We start from the raw sequence: 22,500 nt of genomic DNA on the forward strand, positions 1-22,500 counted from the left end.
AGAAGACTAAGGAAATTTGGCATGTTAGCTACGATTCTCACCAATTGTTACAGATGCACCAAAGAAAGAATTATTTCTGGATGTATCACAGCTTGGTATGGCTCCTGCTCTGCCCAAGACCGCAAGGATCTACAAAAAGTCATCAACGAAGCCCAGTCCATCACTCAAACCAACCTCCCATCCATTGACTCGTGGGCGGCACGGTAGCACAGTGGTTAGCACTGCTGCTTCACAGCTCCAGGGACCTGGGTTCGATTCCCGGCTTGGGTCACTGTCTGTGTGGAGTTTGCACATTCTCCTCGTGTCTGCGTGGGTTTCCTCCGGGTGCTCCGGTTTCCTCCCACAGTCCAAAGATGTGCGGGTTAGGTTGGTTGGCCATGATAAAATTGCCCCTTAGTGTCCTGGGATGCGTAGATTAGAGGGATAAGCAGGTAAAATACGTAGGGATATGGGGGTAGGGCCCAAGTGGGATTGTGGTCGGTGCAGACTCGATGGGCCGAATGGCCTCTTTCTGTACTGTAGGGTTTCTATGATGATTCTATGACTCTGTCTACACTTCCCACTGCCTCGGAAAAGCAGCCAGCATAATTAAGAACCCCACGCACTCGGGCTTCCTCTCTTCCGCCTTCGGTAACTGTAACATCACATTCTGCACCCTTTCCTTCTCCTCTATGTACTCTATGAACTGTATGCTTTGTCTGTATAGCGCACAAGAAAGAATACTTTTCACTGTATCCCGATACGCGTGATAATAATAAATCAAATCAAATACCTACCTAGACTCAGTCCCCTGCACTAACCCTTTAGCCCTGCGCATTGATCATGGCCAATCCGCCTAACGTACATAGAGTCATAGAATCCCTACAGAAGGAGGCCATTCAGCCCATCGAGTCTGCACTAGCCACAATCCCACCCAGGCCCTATCCCCGCAACCCCACATATTTACCCTACTAATCCCCTGGCAGCCTCCCATCCATTGACTCTGTCTACACTTCCCGCTGCCTCGGCAAAGCAGCCAGCATAATTAAGGATCCCACGCACCCCGGACATTCTCTCTTCCATCTTCTTCCATCGGGAAAAAGATACAAAAATCTGAGGTCACGTACCAACCGATTCAAGAACAGCTTCGTCCCTGCTGCCATCAGACTGTGAATGGACCTACTCGCACTTGTTGATCTTTCTCTACACCCTAGCTATGACTGTAACACTACATTCTGCACTCTCTCCTTTCCTTCTCTATGAACGGTATGCTTTGTCTGCATAGCGCGCAAGAAACAATACTTTTCACTACATACTAATACATGTGACAATAATAAATCAAATTAAAATCTTCCCTCCTTGTGTAAGTAGAGAGGCAGCAGGGAAATTTGAACTGCCCCCCGAGCAGGACTGTTGGAAAACCAACCCCCTATGATCACCGCTGATGGTAGAATTGTGCAACGAGAACTGGGTGTCCTCGTACACCAGTCGCTGAAGGTAAGCATGCAGGTGCAGCAGGTGGTAAAGAAGGCAAATGGTATGTTGGCCTTCATGCTGAGAGTATTCGAGTACAGGAGCAGGGATGTCTTGCTGCAATTATACAGGGCTTTGGTGAGGCCGCACCGAGAATACTGTGTGCAGTTTTGGTCTCCTTATCTGAGGAAGGATGTCCTTGCTATAGAGGGAGTGCAGTGAAGGTTTACCAGACTGATTCCTTGGATGGCGGGACTGAAATATGAGGAGAGATTGAGTCGGTTAGGATTGTATTCACTGGAGTTCAAAAGAATGTGGGGGGGAATCTCATAGAAACCGATAAAATTCTAACAGGACCAGACAGGGTAAGACAGGCAAGAAGATATTCCCGATGGTGGAGTGTCCAGAACCAGGAGTCACAGTTTGAGGACACAGGGTAGAATGTTTAGGACGGAGATGAGGAGAAGTTTCTTCACTCAGAGAGTGGTGAGCCTGTGGAATTCATTACCACAGGAAGTAGTTGAGGTCAAAACATTGAGTGTTTTCAAGATGCAGTTGGATATAACATGGTGGTGCAGTGGTTAGCAGTGCTGCTTCACAGCGCCAGGGACCCGGGTTCAAGTCTGGCCGCAGGGTAACTGTGTGGAGTTTGCACATTCTCCACATGTCTGCGTGTGTTTCCTCCGGGTGCTCCGGTTTCCTCCCACAGTCCAAGGAGGTGCCGGTTAGGTGCATTGGCCATGCTAAATTGCCCTTAGTATCAGGGGGATTAGCAGTGTAAATACGTGCGGTTATGGGGACAGGGCCTGGGTGGGATTGTTGTCAGTGCAGGCTCGATGGGCCGAATGGTCTCTTTCTGCACTGTAGAGATTCTATGACTCTATGATATAGCACTTGGGGTGGGGAGGGGGGAGAAGCGGCTCAAAGGATATGGGGGGGGTGGGGGGTGGTTGGGGGGGGCGGGGGGGAGGGAGGATCAAGCTACTAAGTTGGCTGATCAACCATAACCATAATGGCAGAGTGGGCCCAACGGGCCAAATAGAAACATAGAAAAACTACAGCACAAAACAGGCCCTTCGGCCCCACAAGTTGTGCCGAACATATCCCTACCTTTTAGGCCTACCTATAATGGCCTCCTCCTGCTCCTATTTTCCATGTTTTCAATGTAATTGTGTTTAAGAACGAAAGACTTGCATTTTTATGGCACCTTTCACGACTTCAGGACTTCCTAAAGCATTTCTAGCCAAGAAAGAACTTCCTGGTGTGCATTCTCTTGTCACAATGTGGGGGAGAATCTGTATTAACAAGTCGGGCTCTGGCGTGAGGTTCTTGTGGTTGAATATCTTGCTGTGACGACCGTCTAGACACAGAGAATGGCTGTGTAATCAAAGTACTGGCGAGTTGCCAGTTGTCATGGAAACGGTGCGAGACGCTGCCTTGGGGGAGCTGGAAACGGGGAGGAGAAAGCAGAGGGGTAAAGATAACATCGTAATTAGGCTGTACTTTTGGCCTGGAAGAGCAGGATGTTTTATGCTGAATAATTGCTAAACCAAACTGACAGCAGTAATGAGGCCATCAGGAAAAGGGGATATCTTGGAGGCTTTAGCCCAGCTCAGCAACTGAATTATTGTGCACATTCCAAAAGTCTGGTTTGCTGAGTTGCAGTTAATTCCGATATATGGGCGTCTCTCCCAGTCTTACTCGTCATATAAATGGGACTAGCGATTAACAGCAGATGAGATAAGGGTCCACACCGGTTTAATTTTCCTTTGCAGGCCGTACATCTATCATTGGTAGGCCCATGGCCCGTTCTCCCCTCTGTTTATCTTTTTGCTCCCCACCGGGAGTCCCTCGGATTCCAGGATCGGGACGGTGGCCAAGTGCGCCACTCTCATTTTAGCTCAAGGCTAAACCTAAGAGTGGTGCAGTCTCGATGGACCGAATGGCCTTTTTCTGCACTGTAGGGATCTATGATGTAGCACTTGAGGGGGGTGGCGGGGGGGGGGGGGAGATCAAAGGATCTGGGGGGGTTGGGGAGGCAGAATCAGGCTACTAAGTTGACTGATCAACCATGATCATAATGACTGGTGCAGCAGGCCCGAAGGGCCAAATGGCCTCCTCCTCCTCCTCCTCCTATTTTCCATGTTTTCTATGTAATTGTGATGAAGAAAGACTTGCGTTTCTACAGCACCTGGGAAGCCCTGGGAAAAATGTAGCCTCCAGTATCATCAAGTCTTCCGGCAGCTGATCTGTTACATTGCAGGTCACTGCTGACACCGTGAATACCATGTATTCATACACGGGGCGGCACGGTAGCACAGTGGTTAGCACTGCTGCTTCACAGAGCTCCAGGGACCTGGGTTCGATTCCCGGCTTGGGTCACTGTCTGTGTGGAGTTTGCACATTCTCCTCGTGTCTGCGTGGGTTTCCTCCGGGTGCTCCGGTTTCCTCCCACAGTCCAAAGATGTGCGGGTTAGGTTGATTGGCCATGCTAAAATTGCCCCTTAGTGTCCTGAGATGCGTAGGTTAGAGGGATTAGCGGGTAAATATGTAGGGATATGGAGATAGGGTCTGGGTGGGATTGTGGTCGGTGCAGACTCGATGGGCCAAATGGCCTCTTTCTGCACTGTAGGGTTTCTATGTATCTGATGGCACAGTGGTTAGCACTGCTGCCTCACAGCGCCAGGGACCCGGGTTCGATTCCCGGCTTCAATGACTGTCTGTGAGGGGTCTGTACGTTCTTCCCATGTCTGCATGAGTTTCCTCCCACAGTCTGAAGACGTGCTGGTTAGAATACAACAGAATCTCTACAGTACAGAAGGAGGCCATTCGGCCCATTGAGCTTGCACTGACAACAATCCCACCCAGACCCTATCCCCGTAACCCCACACATATTTACCCTACTAATCTCCCAGACATCCCCCTAACACTAAGGAGCAATTTAGCATGGCTAATCAACCTAACACGCACATTTTTGGACTGTGGGAGGAAACCCGAGCACCTGGAGGAAACCCACGCAGACACGGGGAGAATGTGCAGACTCCACACAGACAGTGACCCAAGCCGGGAATCGAACCCAGGCAGGTCCCTGGCGCTGTGAGGCGGCAGTGCTAATTACTGTGGCACCACGCCACATTGACCATGTTAAATTCTCCCTCAATGTACCCGAACAGGCACCAAAGTATGGCGACTAGGGGATTGTCACAGTAACTTCATTGCAGTGTTAACGTAAGCCTACTTGTGACATGAATAAATAAACTTTAAACTTGAAGAACTGATGAAAAGTCCATTGACATCAGACCTCAATTAATGAGGTTTGAAGCTCATTTTTAAAAGAAAATGATTAAATTCAAGACAACTCTTTGTCCCTACCAGCATGGTGGGTGTCCCTACACCTTAGGGCCTGAAGCGTTCAGGAAGGCAGCTCATCAGCACCATCACAAGGGCAATTAGGGATGGGTAATCAAAATGCTGGCCTAGCCAGCGACACCCACATCCCATGAAATAATAATTGAGTAAGTGCTAGCAGATAAATCAGTAACCAGTAGTCAAGGCATTAAAACCAGAGGAAAGTTCAAAGGGCGGCATGGTGGCACAGTGGTTAGCACTGCTGCCTCACAGCACCAGGGAGCTGGGTTCAATTCCCAACTTGGGTCACTGTCTGTGTGGAGTTTGCACATTCTCCCCGTGTCTGCGTGGGTTTCCTCCGGGTGCTCTGGTTTCCTCCCACACTCCAAAGATGTGCAGGTTAGGTTGATTGGCCATGCTAAATTGACCCTAGTGTCAGGGGTAAATATGTGGGGTTGCGGGGATAGGGCCTGGGTGGGATTGTTGTTGGTGTAGACTCGATGGGTCGAATGGCCTCCTTCTGCACTGTAGGGATTCTATGATTCTATGTGCAGGTTAGATGGATTGGCTATGATCAACGCTACAGAGTTAGGCCAGTGGACTGAATCTAGGAAGGTATTTGATTTGATTTATTATTGTCACATGTATTAGCATACAGTGAAAAGTATTGTTTCTTGCGTACTATACAGACAAAGCATACTGTTCATAGAGAAGGAAAGGAGAGGATGCAGAATGTAGTGTTACAGTAACTAAAGGTGGAAGAGAGAATGTCCGGGGTGCGTGGGGTCCTTGATTATGCTGGCTGCTTTTCCTGAGGCAGCAGGGAGTGTAGACAGAGTCAATGGATGGGAGGCTGGTTTGTGTGATGGACTGGACTTTGTTGATAACCCTTTGCAGTTTCTTGTGGTCTTGGTCAGTGCTCTTTCGGAGGGTCAATGCAGACAAGATGGTCCGAATGGCCTCTTCTGAGATTTTTTATTTATTTACACAGCCAGTGAGCTGGAATGCAATTGCCCCTGAGGGTAGTTAGGAAGCAGATTCAAGCAGCAACTTTCTAAAGGGGAAATACTTCAATGGGAAAATTTGCAGGGATTGGCAGGGGAGGGGGACTCATCGGGTGGGCCTTTCAAAAAAACCATCACAGACACGATGGGCCAAATGGCCTCTCTTTGCACTCTGGGCCTCTCTGATACAATATGTGGATCTGCTCTTTCTCCCCACCCCGACGTGACACAGAAGCCATGTCTAAGCTTTTCCCATACAGATGTGCAGAAAATGAGCCAAACACAAGAAGCAAATTCATCCTGGAAAAATATCCCAACCTCCACCTCCCGCCGCCCTTTTCTAGGCTAAACTGTATCAGATGTATAGCTGGATCAGTCAGCGCAATCCCAATTGGTTGTTGCTTCTGAGTGGTTTATAATTACAATAATAAGACAAATTAAGACTAGCTTATAGCACATAAGTCTGACATTTCTACAGGCCAGGCTGGTAGTTAGTAAATAATGAGACATTAAATTGATCCATTTAGACGAACAATTAACAGATTAGCATTTGCAAAGGTGAGAATGGAGGTTATTAATCACCACTTAAATCTACATTATCCTCATGGACAGGGCCAGTCCCATTTAACCCTGGCACTACCAGTCGCTCCAGGGAATTCTACATTCCCTGGCGCAACCACCTCTACCTTCCGCTTCCCCACTGCGACAGTGAAAAATCTGAACCATTCTGCTTAGTTGTCGGAAGCAGGTCTGTTGGCATTGTGAAAGTACGCATTTCTAAATGACAAAGTAATTACATGGAATGTGCAGCATAGAAACAGCCCGTTCAGCCTAACATCTCAACGCTGTCGTTTATGCTCAACTCCAGTCTCCCTTACCCCGTCTGGCCCCATTTTCTTTTTGATTCAGTCGTGGGACATGGGCGTCGCTGGCTGGCCAGCATTTATTGCCCATCGCTAGTTGCCCGAGGGCAGTTGAGAATCAACCACATGCCCTCCTGCTCTCAAGTCTTCACTTGCAACTGTAGCCTCATGACGGTGTGTCCATAATTACTTTGATCAGAGTTGGTCACCTTTTAAAAAAATATCTTTTAGGGCAAACCAAATAAACCAACTCAAATGAAAAAAACATGGTTAGATGCCACTAAGTAGATGGCAATGCCTTAACCATGTGTGTGTTGCAAGGCCACTAGGGTCCCTTCCATCCTTATCAAGGGGAGTGCTAACCTTCTCTCCTTTCATACAACACAAGAGTTGGTCACCTTGGGGTAGGGGAACTCTGGGATATGAGCCATGGCTAATGGCGGAACCAGCAAATCTTCGGTGGGGGGGAGGGGTTTGCGGGGGGGGGGGGGGGGGGCGGTGGGTGATGGTGGTGGTGGACACATGTTACAACCTTGAGGAACAGTTGCTGCCTACAGGCAGAGCATCCTTGGTGAAGCGTTTCCTTTGAGCACACGCACAGGAGGAAGACAATGAAAAACTACTTCAGGTGCTCTTTCCTTCATAGGATAGAATCCCTACAGGAGGAGGCCATTTGGCCCATCGAGTCTGTACTGACCATATCCCACCTAGCCCCATTTCCCATAACCCCACACATTCACCCTGCTAATCCCCCTGACACTAAGGGTCAATTAAGCATGGCCAATCCACCTAACCCGCACATCTTTCGGACTGTGGGAGAAAACCGGAGCACCCAGAGGAAACCCATGCAGACACGGGGAGAATGTGCAAACTCCACACAGACAGTGACCCGAGGCCGGCATTGAACCTGGGTCCCTGGCGCTGTGAGGCAGCAGTGCTAACCACTGTGCTACCATGCTTTCCCTTACTGAAGTTGAAAATCGGAGGCTTGTATAGAAACATAGAAGATAGGAGCAGGAGAAGACCATTCGGCCTTTCAAGCCTGCTCCGCCATTCATCACGATCATGGCTGATTGTCCAACTCAATAGCCTAATCCTGCTTTCTTCCCATAACCTTTGACCCCATTCGCCCCAAGTGCTATATCCAGCCGCCTCTTGAATACATTCAATGTTTTGGCATCAACTATTTCCTGGTGTAATGAATTCCACAGGCTCACCACTCTTTGGGTGAAGAAATGTCTCCACATCTCCGTCCTAAATGGTCTACCCTGAATCCTCAGACTGTGACCCCTGGTTCTGGGCTCCCCCACCATCGGGAACATCCTTCCTGCATCTACCCTCTCTAGTCCTGTTAGAATTTTATAAGTCTCCATGAGATCCCCTCTCATTCGTCTGAACTCCAGTGAAAACAATCCTAACCTACTCAATCTCTCCTCATACATCAGTCCCGCCATCCCTGCAATCGGCCTGGTAAACCTTTGCTGCACTCCCTCGAGAGCAAGAACATCCTTCCTCAGAAAAGGAGACCAAAACTGCCCACAATACTCTAGGTGTGGCCTCACCAAGATATGAAGAGGAAAGCACAGGATGGTGAGGAGAGGAGAATCGAGCAGAGGAACTGTCTGACAGCAGATCACCACAGCAAAGTCGCTGGCCAGGACTCTCCAGCCCCGCCGTGCTGAGACCTGTTATGAGGGGGAATGTGGTAGATCAGCCAAAAGGTTCAGATTTTCGGCGGGACTGGAAGATTCCGGTGGCAGGCTGGAAAATCCTGGCCAATGTGTGGAATTTCATGAGATTAGAGCGCTGGACCACCACATTACGGGAATCATAGAATAGAATCTCTTCCGTGCAGAAGCAGGCCATTCAGCCCATCGAGTCTGCACCAACAACAATCCCATCCAGGCCCTATCGCCATAAGTCCACTTATTTACCATGATAACCCCCCCCCCCCTGACAATAAGAGGCAATTTACCATGGCCAATCCATCTACTCTGCACATCTTTGGATGGTGGGAGGGAACTGGAGCACCCGGAGGAAACCCACGCAGACACAGGGAGAACGTGCAGACTCCGCGCAGACAGTGACTCAGGACTGGAATCGAACCCGGGTCCCTGGCGCAGTGAGGCTGCAGTGCTAACCACTGTGCCACACATCCTGGAAGGATGTAGAGGCTTTGGAGAGGGTGCAGAAGAGGTTTACCAGGATGCTGCCTGGATTAGAGGGAATGGGCTATAAGGAGAAGTTGAACAAACGAGGGTTGTTTTCTCTGGAGCGGCGGAAGCTGAGGGGAGACTTGATAGAAGTCTATAAAATTATGAGAGGCATGGATAGGGTTGACAGTTGGAATCATTTTCCCAGAGTTGAAATTGCGCATGTCAACTACAACTCTTAACAACCTCTACATATGCACCATAGAAAGCATCCTTTCTAGTTGTATCACAGCTTGGTATGGCTCCTGCTCTGCACAAAACCGCAAGGAACTACAAAAGGTCATGAATGTAGCCCAATCCATCACGCAAACCAGCCTCCCATCCATTGACTCTGTCTACACTTCCCGCTGCCTCGGCAAAGCAGCCAGCATAATTAAGGACCCCACGCACCCCGGACATTCTCTCTTCCACCTTCTTCCGTCGGGAAAAAGGTAGAAAAGTCTGAGGTCACGTACCAACCGACTCAAGAACAGCTTCTTCCCTGCTGCCATCAGACTTTTGGATAGACCTACCTTGCATTAAGTTGATCTTTCTCTACACCCTAGCTATGACTGTAATGCTACGTTCTGCACTCTCTTGTTTCCTTCTCTATGAAAGGTATGCTCTGTCTGTATAGCGCGCAAGAAACAATACTTTTCACTGTATACTAATACACGTGACAATAATAAATCAAATTAAATCAAATTAAAATGTCTAATACTAGGGGGCATACACTTAAGGTGAGAGGGGAAAAGTTCAAAGGGGATGTGAGGGGCAAGTTTTTTTACACAGAGAGTGGTAGATGGCTGGAACTCGCTGCCAGAGGTGGTGGTGGAGGCAGATACGATAGGAGTGTTTAAGAGGCTTTTAGATAAGCACATGAGTATGCAAGAAATAGAGATATGGACCAAGGGCAGGCAGAAGGGATTAGTTTAATTTGGTGTCATGTTCAGTACAATGTTGAGGGCCGAAGGGCCTGTTCCTGTGCTGTACTGTTCTACATTCTATGGTGCAGTCTCGACACTCACCAATCTGTATCCTAGAATGCTGAGTCATGAGTGACGAGCGTCTGACCCAGAACCATTTCATTTGGAGCAACAATGCACATAGCCGCAGTGTGAGTCACCCAGAGAAGGATGACCGTCAATAAGGGAAACCCAAAAGGGACCACGCTGAACTCAGACAGCTGGCTAACAAATACTTACCATCCGATGCAGTCGGATGAATTCTTGAGCATCTCCTTTAGCCCACGGAGGAAGTATCACGTCTCCCAGAGTGGTGCCATCTTGCATGGAACCTGCAAAAGTGTTGGGTACACAGTTGAAATATTAAGTCACTGTTAATCCATGCTGTGGGGCGGTGGTATAGTGGTTAGCGCCGCTGCCTCACAGCACCAGGGTCCCGGGTTCGAATCCCGGCTTGGGTCACTGTCTGTGTGGAGTTTGCACATTCTCCCCGTGTCTGCGTGGGTTTCCTCTGGGTGCTCCGGTTTCCTCCCATAGTCCAAAGATGTGCGGGTTAGGTAGATTGGCCGTGCTAAATTGTCCCTTAGTGTCAGGGGGATTAGCTAGGGTAAATGCATGGGGTTATGGGGATTGGGCCTGGGTGGGATTGTGGTCAGTGCAGACTCGATGGGCCGAATGGCCTCCTTCTGCACTGTAGAATTCTATGATCAGTAATGTGGGCAGATGTGCAATCATCCACAAAATGGATAAGACAGAGTACTTTCGAAATGGTGTAAAGCTAGCAACAGCAGAGGTCCAAAGAGACTTAGAGGTCTATCTTCACAGATCATTATGGGAGCTACAGCAAATGATCAAGAAAGCTCATGAAATGCTGGCATTATTGATTGGAGGACTAGACAGAAGTGTAGAAGTTAGGCCACAGCTTCACAAAGCCCTGTTTCACCCACATCTGGAGTACTGCAGGTAATTCCAGCCACCAGACCTTCGGGAGGATATATTGAGTTTGGAGGGAGTGTTGTGCATATTAACCTGGATTCCAAGGATCAACTTCCAAAAAGAGATGACACAAACTAGACTTGTATTCCCTGGGAAATAAAAGGTCGTGGTTTTCTAAGTTTTAAGTTTATTTATTAGTGTCAGACATTGGCTTAAGTTAACACGATGTGGAGATGCCGGCGTTGGATTGGGGTGGGCACAGTAAGAAGTTTCACAACACCAGGTTAAAGTCCAACAGGTTTATTTGGAATCACGAGCTTTCGGAGCGCTGCTCCTTCATCAGGTGAGTGGAGGAGCAGCGCTCCGAGAGCTCGTGATTCCAAATACACCTGTTGGACTTTAACCTGACGTTGTAAGACTTCTTAAGTTAACACTGTAATTAAGTTACTATGAAAATCTCCTGGTCTCTACACTCGGGAGAATTTAACACGCCCAATATACCTAACCAGCACGTCTTTCAGACTGTGGGAGGAAAGTGGAGCACCCAGAGGAAACCCACGCAGACATGGGGAGAATGTGCAAACTCCACACAGTCAGTGACCCAAGCCAGGAATTGAACCCGGTTCCCTGGCACTTTGAGGCAGCAGTGCTAACCACTGTGTCACCGTGCCGTATTAAGGGGAACTAATAGAGTGAATGGAGAAACTGTTTCTGTTGGGGAAATCGATAGGGTAAAGGTGGGTGCATGACGTTAGGTCACAGGACAGCCATGATTTCAGTGAATGGCGTAAGGGGCCAAATGGCCTCCTCTGGTTCCTATAGGGGTGGTACAATGTCACAGCGGTTAGCACTGCTGCCTCACAGCTCCAGGGAACTGGGTTCGATTCCCAGCTTGGTCACTGTCTGTGTGGAGTTTGCACGTTCTCCCCGTGTCTGCGTGGGTTTCCTCCGGTTTCTTCCCACACTCCAAAGATGTGTGGGTTAGGTGGATTGGCCATGCTAAAAATTGTCCCTTACTGTCCCAGGATGCGTAGGTTAGAGGGATTAGCGGGGTAAATATGTGGGGTTACGGTGATAGGGTCTGGGTGGGATTGTTGTCGGTGCTGGCTCAATGGACCTCCTTCTGTACTGTAGTGTTTCTCTGGTTTCTATATTGCTTCCCTGAACTTATGTGTATTCTTGACAAAGCAGGAGTGAGACCTAATTCAAATGAGACACTTCTCATCTCAGATGAGCAGAGCTAACATTGAGTGGATGATTAGCTAACCATAGGTTGTAAGAACAAACCCTGATACATAGCAGCTTTTATATGGGTCCGCCAACAGTCGCAGACACATTCATCCCACCTCTGATCCAGGGAAAGGCCGAAGGTACTATCTGGATTTAATTCCACACTTTATCTCAGAGGGACAACCTCAAAGAAGACCAGGATGTTAAGTTGACATTTCTGGAGCAGATCTTTGCATGATGGGAGCTTGGTCATGGAAGACCATGTTTCTGATTGGTGGCCAATGTGATTCTATGTCCAATAAATTAACCATTCAACTCAAATTAGACTCTCAAATCTTGGCACTTGTATCCCCTCCCATCGTGAGTGCCACCCCATAAAATAGACCCCCTAATATAAAGCAGTTCATGCACTGACAATATTCAGAATGGCATGAAGTACACACAATATTTAAAATCTTACATTAAAATAATTTCTAGATTAAAATAATTTTGATTGATAACATTTTTGACCTAATTGTTAATGTTCTATTTAGTGAGTAAGTTTTACGGAGCTGACTTTAATCGCCAGACATCATGCCCGCTGAGCTTGGCACTGCCCCTCTACATTCTGTGCCCGCCCCGGAAAATCCCATCTGCAACCTATTAAGAGTTACTGGAACTGAGTGAATTAAGTTGGACAATGGATTTCATTAAAAAAGATTAATTTGGTCCTTGGTCCTTATAAGGCAGATGAATATGTACACTATTCATCTCCCTTAGCTCCGTAACTGGCAAAAACCTTCCCAACTTTAAAGTTTTTAAAGTTTATTTATTAGTATCACAAGTTGGCTTACATTAACACTGCAATGAAGTTACTGTGAAATTCCCCCAGTCGCCACACTCTGGCGCCTGCTCGGGTGCAGTGAGGGAGAATTTAGCATGGCCAATCCACCTAACCAGCACATCTTTCAGACTGTGGGAGGAAAGCAGAGCACCCAGAGGAAACCCACGCAGACATGGGGAAACGTGCAGACTCCACACAGACAGTGATCCAAGCCAGGGATTGAACCCGGGTCCCTGGCACTGTGAGGCAGCGGTGCTAACCACTGTGCTGCCCTTAACTTCATATAATGGATTCAGAGCTGATTGCAGCCATACTCCTGGATCTCAAGTTCAATATTCTAAAAAGCTTTGGGCCCTTTTACCTTTGATCCAAGTATACACAGAATGGTTAGTACTGCTGCCTCACAGTAGTACTAGGGACCCAGGTTCGATTCCCGGCTTGGGTCACTGTCTGTGTGGAGTCTGCACGTTCTCCCCATGTCTGTTTGGGTTTCCTCCGGGTGCTCCGGTTTCCTCCCACAGTCTGAAGGACGCGCTGGTAGGTGCATTGGCCAGGCTAAATTCTCCCTCAGTGTTACCCGGACAGGCGCCGGAGTGTGATAACTAGGGTATTTTCACAGTAACTTCATTGCAATGTTAATGTAAGCCGACTTGTGACACTAACAATAAACTTTAAAAAAACTTTACTTTAAATACCGGTGGGGGGGAGGTGGGGGGGGGGGGGGGGTTCGGTATAAAGAGAAGCGAATCCTGGCCTACATTCTTCTTTCAACCAATTCCATCAAATAGATATTAACTGGCCATTGATCGCATTTGCTTTGTGTGTGCAATCTGGCCTCCAGCGAGTGCGCACAGAATAATTTGTTGAATATGGATCACTTTGAGACATCGTAAAAGGGATTTATCAATTCAGTGCTTGACAAAGCCAACTTACGTACCAAATTCGAGACGGTTATGATTAAGCAGGAAATCAGGTAGGTAGAAGAATTCTGGGATCAGCTCTCTGACATCGCTCATGTTGTCTCTGGACGACGACTCCCAATCTCTCTTGATGCTGAAAAACATCCTGTCCGCCACGTCAAAACATCCCCCCTGAAAAAAAAATCAACATTTCAACATCCTGTCCGCCACATTGAAAATTCCCTCCAAAAACATTCAGGGTGGGATTCTCCCAAACAAATACTCAATTCATGTTAAAAACTGGAGTAACTCCCGCTGGTTGTTTCAGCGGGATTTTCAAAATGAATCTCCGACACTCTGTGCATCACAGAGAGCCCTAGCATGAATCACGCTGAGGATCTTTGGGCGGGGCCTATTCCTGCTGGAGAGGCCGGCAGCATAGCGCTGAGTGGGCCACTGCGCACGTGCAGTAGCCCCGCACTGCCGACCACCCGATCGCTGGCCAGCCCCACGACCCCGCAACGCTGTCCCTCCGATCCGCCCCCCCCCCCCCCCCCCCACGGCCTGATCGCTGGCCTCCCGCATGTGTCCAAACCTCCTCCGGGTCCGGTTACTTGACTGCAGTGCAGAGTTGGGGGTCTCGGAGTGTCTGGAGTCAAGTCTCAACTCATGTGGGTTCTTGGAGGTTTCAGGATTTATGGGTTTGCAAAGAGAAATGGGGGATTTCAGGGCAGGAGGGGGACGGGGAAGGGTCGGCGATTTCAGGCTAAGAGAGAGAAATTGGGGCTGGGTGATGGGGGGAGAAAATCCATGAATATTATGGGATGCTCTATTGGTGAGATGCTGTTCATTGATTTCAATTTTTTCTTATTCAATTGTGGGACATGGGTGTCGCTGGCTGGCCACCATTTATTGCCCATCCCTGGTTGCCCCTTGAGAAGGTGGTGGTGAGCTGCCTTCTTGAATCGCTGCAGTCCACGTGCTGGGGGTTGACCCACAATGCCGTTCGGGAGGGAATTCCAGGATTTTGACCCAGGGACTGCGAAGGAACGGCGATATATTTCCAAGTCAGGAAGGTGAGTGGCTTGGAGGGGAACTTGCAGGTGGTGGTGTTCCCATGTATCTGCTGCCCTTGTCCTTCTAGATGGAAGTGGTCGTGGGTTTGGAAGGTGCTGTCTAAGGATCTTTGGTGAATTGCTGCAATGCATCTTGTAGATGGTACACACTGCTGCTACTGGGCGTCAGGGGTGGAGAGAGTGGATGTTTGTGGATGAGGTGCCTATCAAGCGGGGCTGCTTTGTCCTGGATGGTGTCAAGCTTCTTGAGTGTTCTTGAAGCCGCACCCACTCAGGCAAATGGGGAGTATTCCATCACACTCCTGACTCATGCCTTGGAGATGATGGGAAGAAGTCTCACAACACCAGGTTAAAGTCCAACAGGTTTATTTGGCAGCACTAGCTTTCGGAGTCTCAGGCTCCTTCATCAGGTGAGTTGATGAAGGAGCGGCGCTCCGAAAGCTTGTGCTGCCAAATAAACCTGTTGGACTTTAACCTGGTGTTGTGCGACTTCTTACTGTGCCCACTCCAGTCCAACGCCGGCATCTCCACATCTTGGAGATGATGGACAGGCTTTGGGGAGTCAGGTGGTGAGTTACTCTCCACAGTATTCCCCGCCTCCGACCTGCTCTTGTAGCCACTGTGCTTCTGTGGCGAGTCCAGTTGATGGGCGAAGACATTGGAACTCATGGACGGTGGGACTGATTGTGGACTTTCTCACTCAATAACTATATTGCGGCACTATCGTGCAGTGTAACAGCCATAAGCCCACAATCTGTCGAACAAAATAGAGTAATTAGGCGACAGTGTCTGTTTTGTGATCACAACTAGGTCAATGTCACCAGAAGTGATTGCCCCTGTCCATCGAGGTCATTAATCTTCCCAGTGCTACTGTTTAGATGTGAATATCAAATTCCATTCTAATCTATTACTAATACTCTTCCAGGTCTGTTCTCGGTTTCGCTCTGATGGCTGATTGTAACTTTCCCCGTTTGCTTTTTATTATATTTGAGCCTCTCTCTCTAATACCTCCAGGCCAGTTTTATTAAGTTTCACTGGCTACATTTTCAGCTCCTCCGAAACCAGGTTTTATTACATTTTATTGTCTCCTGAACTTCCTTCAGGCAGTCCTTTTTTTTTTAACTTTTGGTTGGTTTTTTTACAGTTCTCCTTTAACTCTCCATGGCCTCAGTTAAGAAAGCTTTGGATCGCTTGCTGAGGAACAATTTTGTCCGCTTCTTAGACTTACAGCTGTCTCATTGATACGAAACACACTGCAGATTTTAAATCGCCTAGCGTACAAATTATCCCTGTAAAGATTACACCACTCCCAGTTACTTATTGTACACAGTTTTGCATAATTAATAACATATATATTGATTAAATTAAGGATCCCTTTGTATTCTATTTGCTTTCCTTTCATACTTTGTACCCTGGTTACAGTAAATACTAAAAAGGCACATTACATTTAATGCCATGCTATTGCAAAGTAACGAATACTTATGTACCATGTACTGCTGGAGAGTTGATGGCGTCATGCTATTATCGCTAGACTATTAATGCAAAAACTCAGCTAATGTTCCGGGGACCCGGGTTCGAATGCCGCCACGGCAAGTGGTAGAATTTCAATTCAATAAAAAATATCTGGAATTAAGAATCTACTGATGACCATGAAACCATTGCCGATTGTCGGAAAAACCCATCTGGTTCAGTAATTCCTTCCTGGAGGGAAGGAAATCTGCCGTCCTTACCTGGTCTGGCCTACATGTGACTTCTTCAGATCCACAGCAATGTGGTTGTCTCTCAACTGCCCCCTCAAATGGCCTCGCCAAGGGCAACTAGGGATGGGCAATAAATACTGGCCAGCCAGCGACGCCCGTGTCCCACAAATGAATTAAAAAATCTTACCAGCTGGACCCCTTAGTTATATTATCAACTGTGACTTGGTGCACACTCCTAGCCAGTGGCACCAAAGTGGTGGTGTAAGGGTTTGTAAACTGAAAGAAACTTTGGGGTAAGGGAGTTTTCTTCCTTGTTGGTAAGGGCACCTGCTTGAAACAAAAAAACATAGAAACTAGAAGCAGGAAGAGGCCATTCGGCCCTTCGAGCCTGCTCCGCCATTCATTTTGATCATGGCTGATCATCAAATTCAATCTTCTGATTCCCCCCATATCCCATTATCCCTTTAGCCCCAAGAGCTACATCTAATTTCTTCTTGAAATCACACAACACTTTGGCCTCAACTACTTTCTGTGGTAGTGAATTCAACACATTCACCACCCTCTGGGTGAAGAAATTTCCCCTCACCTCAGTTCTAAAAGGTTTACTCCTTATCCACAAACTGTGACCCCTAGTTCTGGATTCCCCCACTATCGGGAACATTCTTTCTGAATCTACCCTGTCTAACCCTGTTAGAATTTTATACGTTTCTATGAGATCCCCTCTCACTCTTCTAAATTCCAGTGAATATAATCCTAACCGATCTTGTCTCTCCCCTTATGACAGACCTGCCATCCCAGGAATCAGCCTGGTAAATCCTTTGCTCTAAAGCAAGAATTGAAAATCCATTATATGCTGCATCCTGACAATGCAGGAAGAGGACATTCCGTCACAGTTAGATCGGAGAGCTTCCAATCTAATTTGGGCTTCAAATTCTCCATGGAAGTGGTAACGCAGAGTTGCCAATTCTCCAGGATCAGCCTGGAGTCTCCCAGCAATTGAAGATCAGTCTCTGGGACACTACTGTGTGGGACCCTGGAGAAAAATCCCCAGGACATTAAAAAATACATAATTCTTTTATTTTCTTTGAACATTTCCCTTTACCAGATTTAATAGTCATTTGGCAGTGCAGCGCTTGAATATTGTTGGAAAAAGACATTTTGTCGAAGTTTTCATTCTTGTACTCATCACAACAAATCGCAAGAATACCAATGTCGGGGGAAAGTACAACTTTATACTGTACGAGAAGAGAGGGCTGATTGGTTGGCAAGCGGACTCTGATTGGTGGAGGTGTTGCCATGGAGAATGCACCAGGTAATGGTGACTGACAGTTAACTAACAGAGAAGGACAAAAACAACAAATATGTGGGAATATAATTACCTCCAATTTCTCCTCAAAGTCACACACATCTTAACTGAAACGTGTTTCTTCATCATTGTTGGGTCAGTATCATTGCTGAAAAGCTATCACATCTTGGGGCGGCACAGTGGCACAGTGGTTAGCACTGCTGTCTCACAGCGCCAGGGACCCAGGTTCAATTCCCGGTCTCAGGTCACTGTCTGTGTGGAGTTTGCACATTCTCCCCGTGTCTGCATGGGTTTCCTCCGGGTGCTCCTCCCACAGTCCAAGGATGTGTGGGTTAGGTGGATTGGCCATGCTAAATTGCCCCTTGGCATCAGGGGTACTAGCCAGGGTAAATGCATGGGGTTGTGGGGATAGGGCCTGGGTGGGATTGTGGTTGGTGCAGACTCGATGGACCGAATGGCCTTCTTCTGCATTGTTGGATTCTATGATTCTATGAACTGCCAAGCATTGTTTGAAATTTTAAATCAGGCAGCTTGACTCGGATTGGTCAAGGCACTGCCCTGAAGAATGAGCCAGTGAATGGCTATCGCGTATTTTGTTTTGCTGAATTCGAATACCAATTGGCATTGGTTTTCTTGCGATTGTCCTGATGACAAGCTTTGACAAGACAAAACGTTTTAGCAAAATGTCTTTTTTCAGCAATACTCAAGATCGTAAAATGTTGGAAACGTGGGGAGAGAGACTGTTTTGGGCTGACAATCCAGTATCATCCAATTGGAGAATGAGTTTTCTTGCTTTCCAATTGGCATAGTAGGAAGGCAGTGCGTCACAAGGATGGATGTCATAGAATCATTGAATTCCTACAGTGCAGAATGAGGCCATTCGACCCATCGAGTCTGCACCGACCACAATCCCACCCAGGCCCCATCCCCACAACCCCACACATTTACCATAGCCAGTCCCCCGACACGAAGGGGCAATTTAGCTCCGCCAATCCACCTAACCCGCACATCTTTGGACTGTAGGAGGAAACCGGAGCACCCGGAGGAAACCCGCGCGGACACAGGGAGAAAGTGCAAACTCCACGCAGACAGTCACCCAAGCCGGGAATCAAACCCGGATCTCTGGTGCTGTCAGGCAGTAGTGCTAACAACTGTGCCAACTAATGGATGGACCAGGGGGCAAGTCATATGCTAAACCACCAGGAGTACATTTGGCTGGATCGGCAACTCTCTGATAATAGGCAGGCAGTAAGTCACAGGGAAAACGTAGTAACGCCAGAAGGTGTAGTGCCCTCTCCCCGTTCGCCTTACCTCTGAGTCCTATCTCAGACCCTGTTAGTTCAGCCACTTATCTCTGCTCTAACTCCTGTTGATCTCTCTGATCCTTGTTTCAGTCCAATCTTTCTCTTTATTTCCTCTTCCCCCATAGACTCAAATTGTGCCCAACAATTTTATTCCTCTCCATCTGCAAGCTTTTCCTGTGTGTGTCCTTTTCTCAATTCTCACTCTTACTTCTCCCTTTTCATAGAATCATAGAATCCCGACAGTGCAGGAGGAGTCCCATTGAGCCTGCACCGACAACAATTCCACCCAGGCCCCATCCCCCATGTATTTACCCTGCTACACCCCCTTACGCTAAGGGACAATGCGCCCAAATAGCCAATTAGCATGGCCAATCCGCCTAAAAACACATCTTTGGACACTAAGGGGCAATTTACTATGGCCAATCCACCTAACCTGCACATCTTTGGACACTAAGGGGCATTTTAGCATGGCCAATCCACCGGACCTTCACATCTTTGGACACTAAGGAGCAATTTAGCATGGTCAATCCCCCTAACCTGCACATCTTTGGACTCTAAGGGGCAATTTAGCATGGCCAATCCACCGGACCTTCACATCTTGGGGCTCTAAGGGGCAATTTAGCATGGCCAATCCACCTAACCTGCACATCTTTGGACACTAAGGGGCAATTTAGCATGGCCAATCCACCTGACCTTCACATCTTTGGACACTAAGGAGCAATTTAGCATGGCCAATCCACCTAACCTGCACATCTTTGGACTCTAAGGGGCAAGTTAGCTTGGCCAATCCATGTAACCTGCACATCTTCAGACTGTGGGAGGAAGCCCACGCAGACATGGGGTAGGAGGTGCAAACTCCACGCAGTTACCCAAGGCCGGAATCAAACCCAGGTCCCTGGCGCTGTCAGGCAGTAGCGGTAATAACCGTGCCACCTCTTCGGTTTCATTTTGATGCTTTCCTCTGGTCTTGTTTCTTCACATTTCCCACATTCCCCCCCCCCCCCCCTCCACAACCAAATTCTCTCCGTGGACATGCACAGAAAGTGGGCAGATCTCTGTGAAACTGAAGATGACCCATTCTCCTGAGATAACGTCTGCACATTGCTCCATCTAGTGGATATGTTCAGAATGTAATTCACAAACTAAATACTGAGTTTGGAAAGATTCTCCGGAACGGTGACGATAATAGATATTGACTTTAAGACTCTGTATTGGCAAGAAGGGAGTTCCTTCATTATCCGGACTAAATAATACCAAGTTGAACGTTTTAACCTTAAATAGGAATACAGAGCATTTAACAGGCAGCCTGTTGCTCCCGTTTCAAAGTTTATGTTTTAAAATGTATTTATTAGTGTCACAAGTAGGCTTACATTAACACTGCAATGAAGTTACTGTGAAACTCCCCTAGTCGCCACACTCCGGCGCCTGTTCGGGTACACTGACAGAGAATTTAGCATGGCCAACGCATCTAACCAGCACGTCTTTCGGACTGTGGGAGCAAACCGGAGCACCCGGAGGAAACCCACGCAGACACGGGGAGAACGTAGACTCCCCACTGATAGGGTTCGATTCCTGGCTTGGGCCACTGTCTGTGTGGAGTTTGCACATTCTCCCCGTGTCTGCGTGGGTTTCCTCCCACGGTCCAAAGATGTGCGGGTTAGGTGGATTGGCTATGCTAAATTAACTCTAGTTTCGGAGGTGTGGGAGGGGGGGAACTTAGCAGGGTAAATATGTGGGGTTACGGGGATAGGATGGAATTGTGGTCGGTGCAGGTTCGATGGGCCGAACGGCCTCCTTCTGTACTGTAGGAGTTCTATGGATTCTATGGACAGTGATCCAAGCCGGGAATCGAACCCGTGTCCCTGGCGCTGTGAGGCAGCAGTGCTAACCACCGCGACAACGCAACATTATTTTTCCAACTAACTTTTGAACACGGATATACTTTTGCCACAAAGCGTTGATACGCAGCTGACACCAACACAGCACCAGAGACGTGGAATCTAATCTCGAAGTGTCAGTGAAGCTGATAGGACGAATTGGCAACTCGCATTCACCTGGTGATTAATGATTTTAATAGCTAGATTATCTTTTTTCTTTCACATCTGCGGATACCACTCTTTAAGAGAATAAATATTGTGATTAAAGTTTAATAACCGTACGCCAGCCTCCATGCCAACAAGATTGCAACTCCCCTGTCCCCCTCGCCCCGATCTTAATACAGTGGCACTGCCCAAGAAATGCTGAAGGAGAATTGAGCTGAATCAATTATTTGAAACCGCCACAGGTGAGGGAAAAGAATAATAAACACAGCTAAATCCCATTTATGTCTTTGGTTAATATTTTTGAATTAAAATGAATGGCTGCTAACAGATAATAATACCACAGGAATAAAATACCCCGGATAGCAAACTGTTTTGCTTTTTTGCACAGTTCCCTCTCACTATCCCCTTCCCTTGCCTGAAGTGGTTGACTTTGGAAGTGTTGTGTTCCCACAGGCAAGCTCTTGTCCTTGTCTGAGAAATCATTCTTCCTCCCTGAGCCAAGCCTGTATTAGTCGCAGCTGGCTATTTGGCTGTGTGCTGCATCGTGGCCGAGTCCAGTTCTGTTCTCGTGCCAAGACTGGTCCCCCCATGCCGACGCTATAGTTAAGAAAGCCCACCAACGCCTCTACTTTCTCAGAAGGCTAAAGAAACTTGGCATGTCCACTCCGACTCTCATCCATTTTTACAGATGCACCATAGAAAGCTTCCTTTCTGGATGTATCACAGCTTGGTGTGGCTCCTGCTCTGACCAAGGCCGCAAGGAACTACAAAGGGTCATGAACGTAGCCCAATCCATCACGCAAACCAGCCTCCCATCCATTAACTCTGTCTACACTTCCCGCTACCTCGGCAAAGCAGCCAGCATAATCAAGAATCCCACGCACCCCGGACATTCTCTCTTCCAACTTCTTCCAACAGGAAAAAAAGATACAAAAGTCTGAGGTCATGCACCAACTAACTCAAGAACAGCTTCTTCCCTGCTGCCATCAGATTTTTGAATGGACCCAGCATATATTAAGTGGATCTTTCTCGACACCCTAGCTATGACCGGAGCACTACATTCTGCACCTTTTCCTTTCCTTCTCCCCTATGTACTCTATGAGTGGTATGTTTTGTCTATATAGCACAGAAGAAGCAATACTTTTCACTGTATCCCAATACGTGTGACAATAATAAATCAAATCAAGTCTACACACATACACTTTTTAAATAGGACATTGGCCTTTGTGAGCTCAGATGTAGAATATCAGAGCAGGGGGATAGGTTGGACTGTAACAGAGCATTAGTCAAGCTACAGCTGGCGTACTGCAAGCAGTTCTGGACAGCTTGTGATAGGAAAGATGGTGCAGAGGAGATTGGT

At 47.7% G+C, this 22,500-nt stretch overlaps 1 protein-coding gene and 1 non-coding gene across 2 annotated transcripts in view; both read right to left on the reverse strand.

Annotated features, from left to right (window-relative positions):
• The window catches only part of wdfy4 (WDFY family member 4), a 245,621-nt gene that overhangs the window by 45,872 nt on the left and 177,249 nt on the right, over nt 1-22,500 (reverse strand). Inside the window, exons 39-40 of the mRNA XM_078199280.1 lie at nt 13,751-13,904; nt 10,065-10,156 (exon numbers count right to left, since the gene is read on the reverse strand). Of these exons, the coding sequence (XP_078055406.1) occupies nt 10,065-10,156; nt 13,751-13,904 (246 nt within the window). The remainder of the gene's footprint in view (nt 1-10,064; nt 10,157-13,750; nt 13,905-22,500) is intronic.
• Nucleotides 6,926-7,052, reverse strand: LOC144480381 (U6atac minor spliceosomal RNA). The gene has a single exon (XR_013495661.1). It is a non-coding gene; the product is annotated as a U6atac minor spliceosomal RNA (small nuclear RNA).

This window comes from Mustelus asterias, chromosome 28 (genome assembly GCF_964213995.1).
Source record: "Mustelus asterias chromosome 28, sMusAst1.hap1.1, whole genome shotgun sequence".
Taxonomy (NCBI): Eukaryota; Metazoa; Chordata; class Chondrichthyes; order Carcharhiniformes; family Triakidae; genus Mustelus; species Mustelus asterias.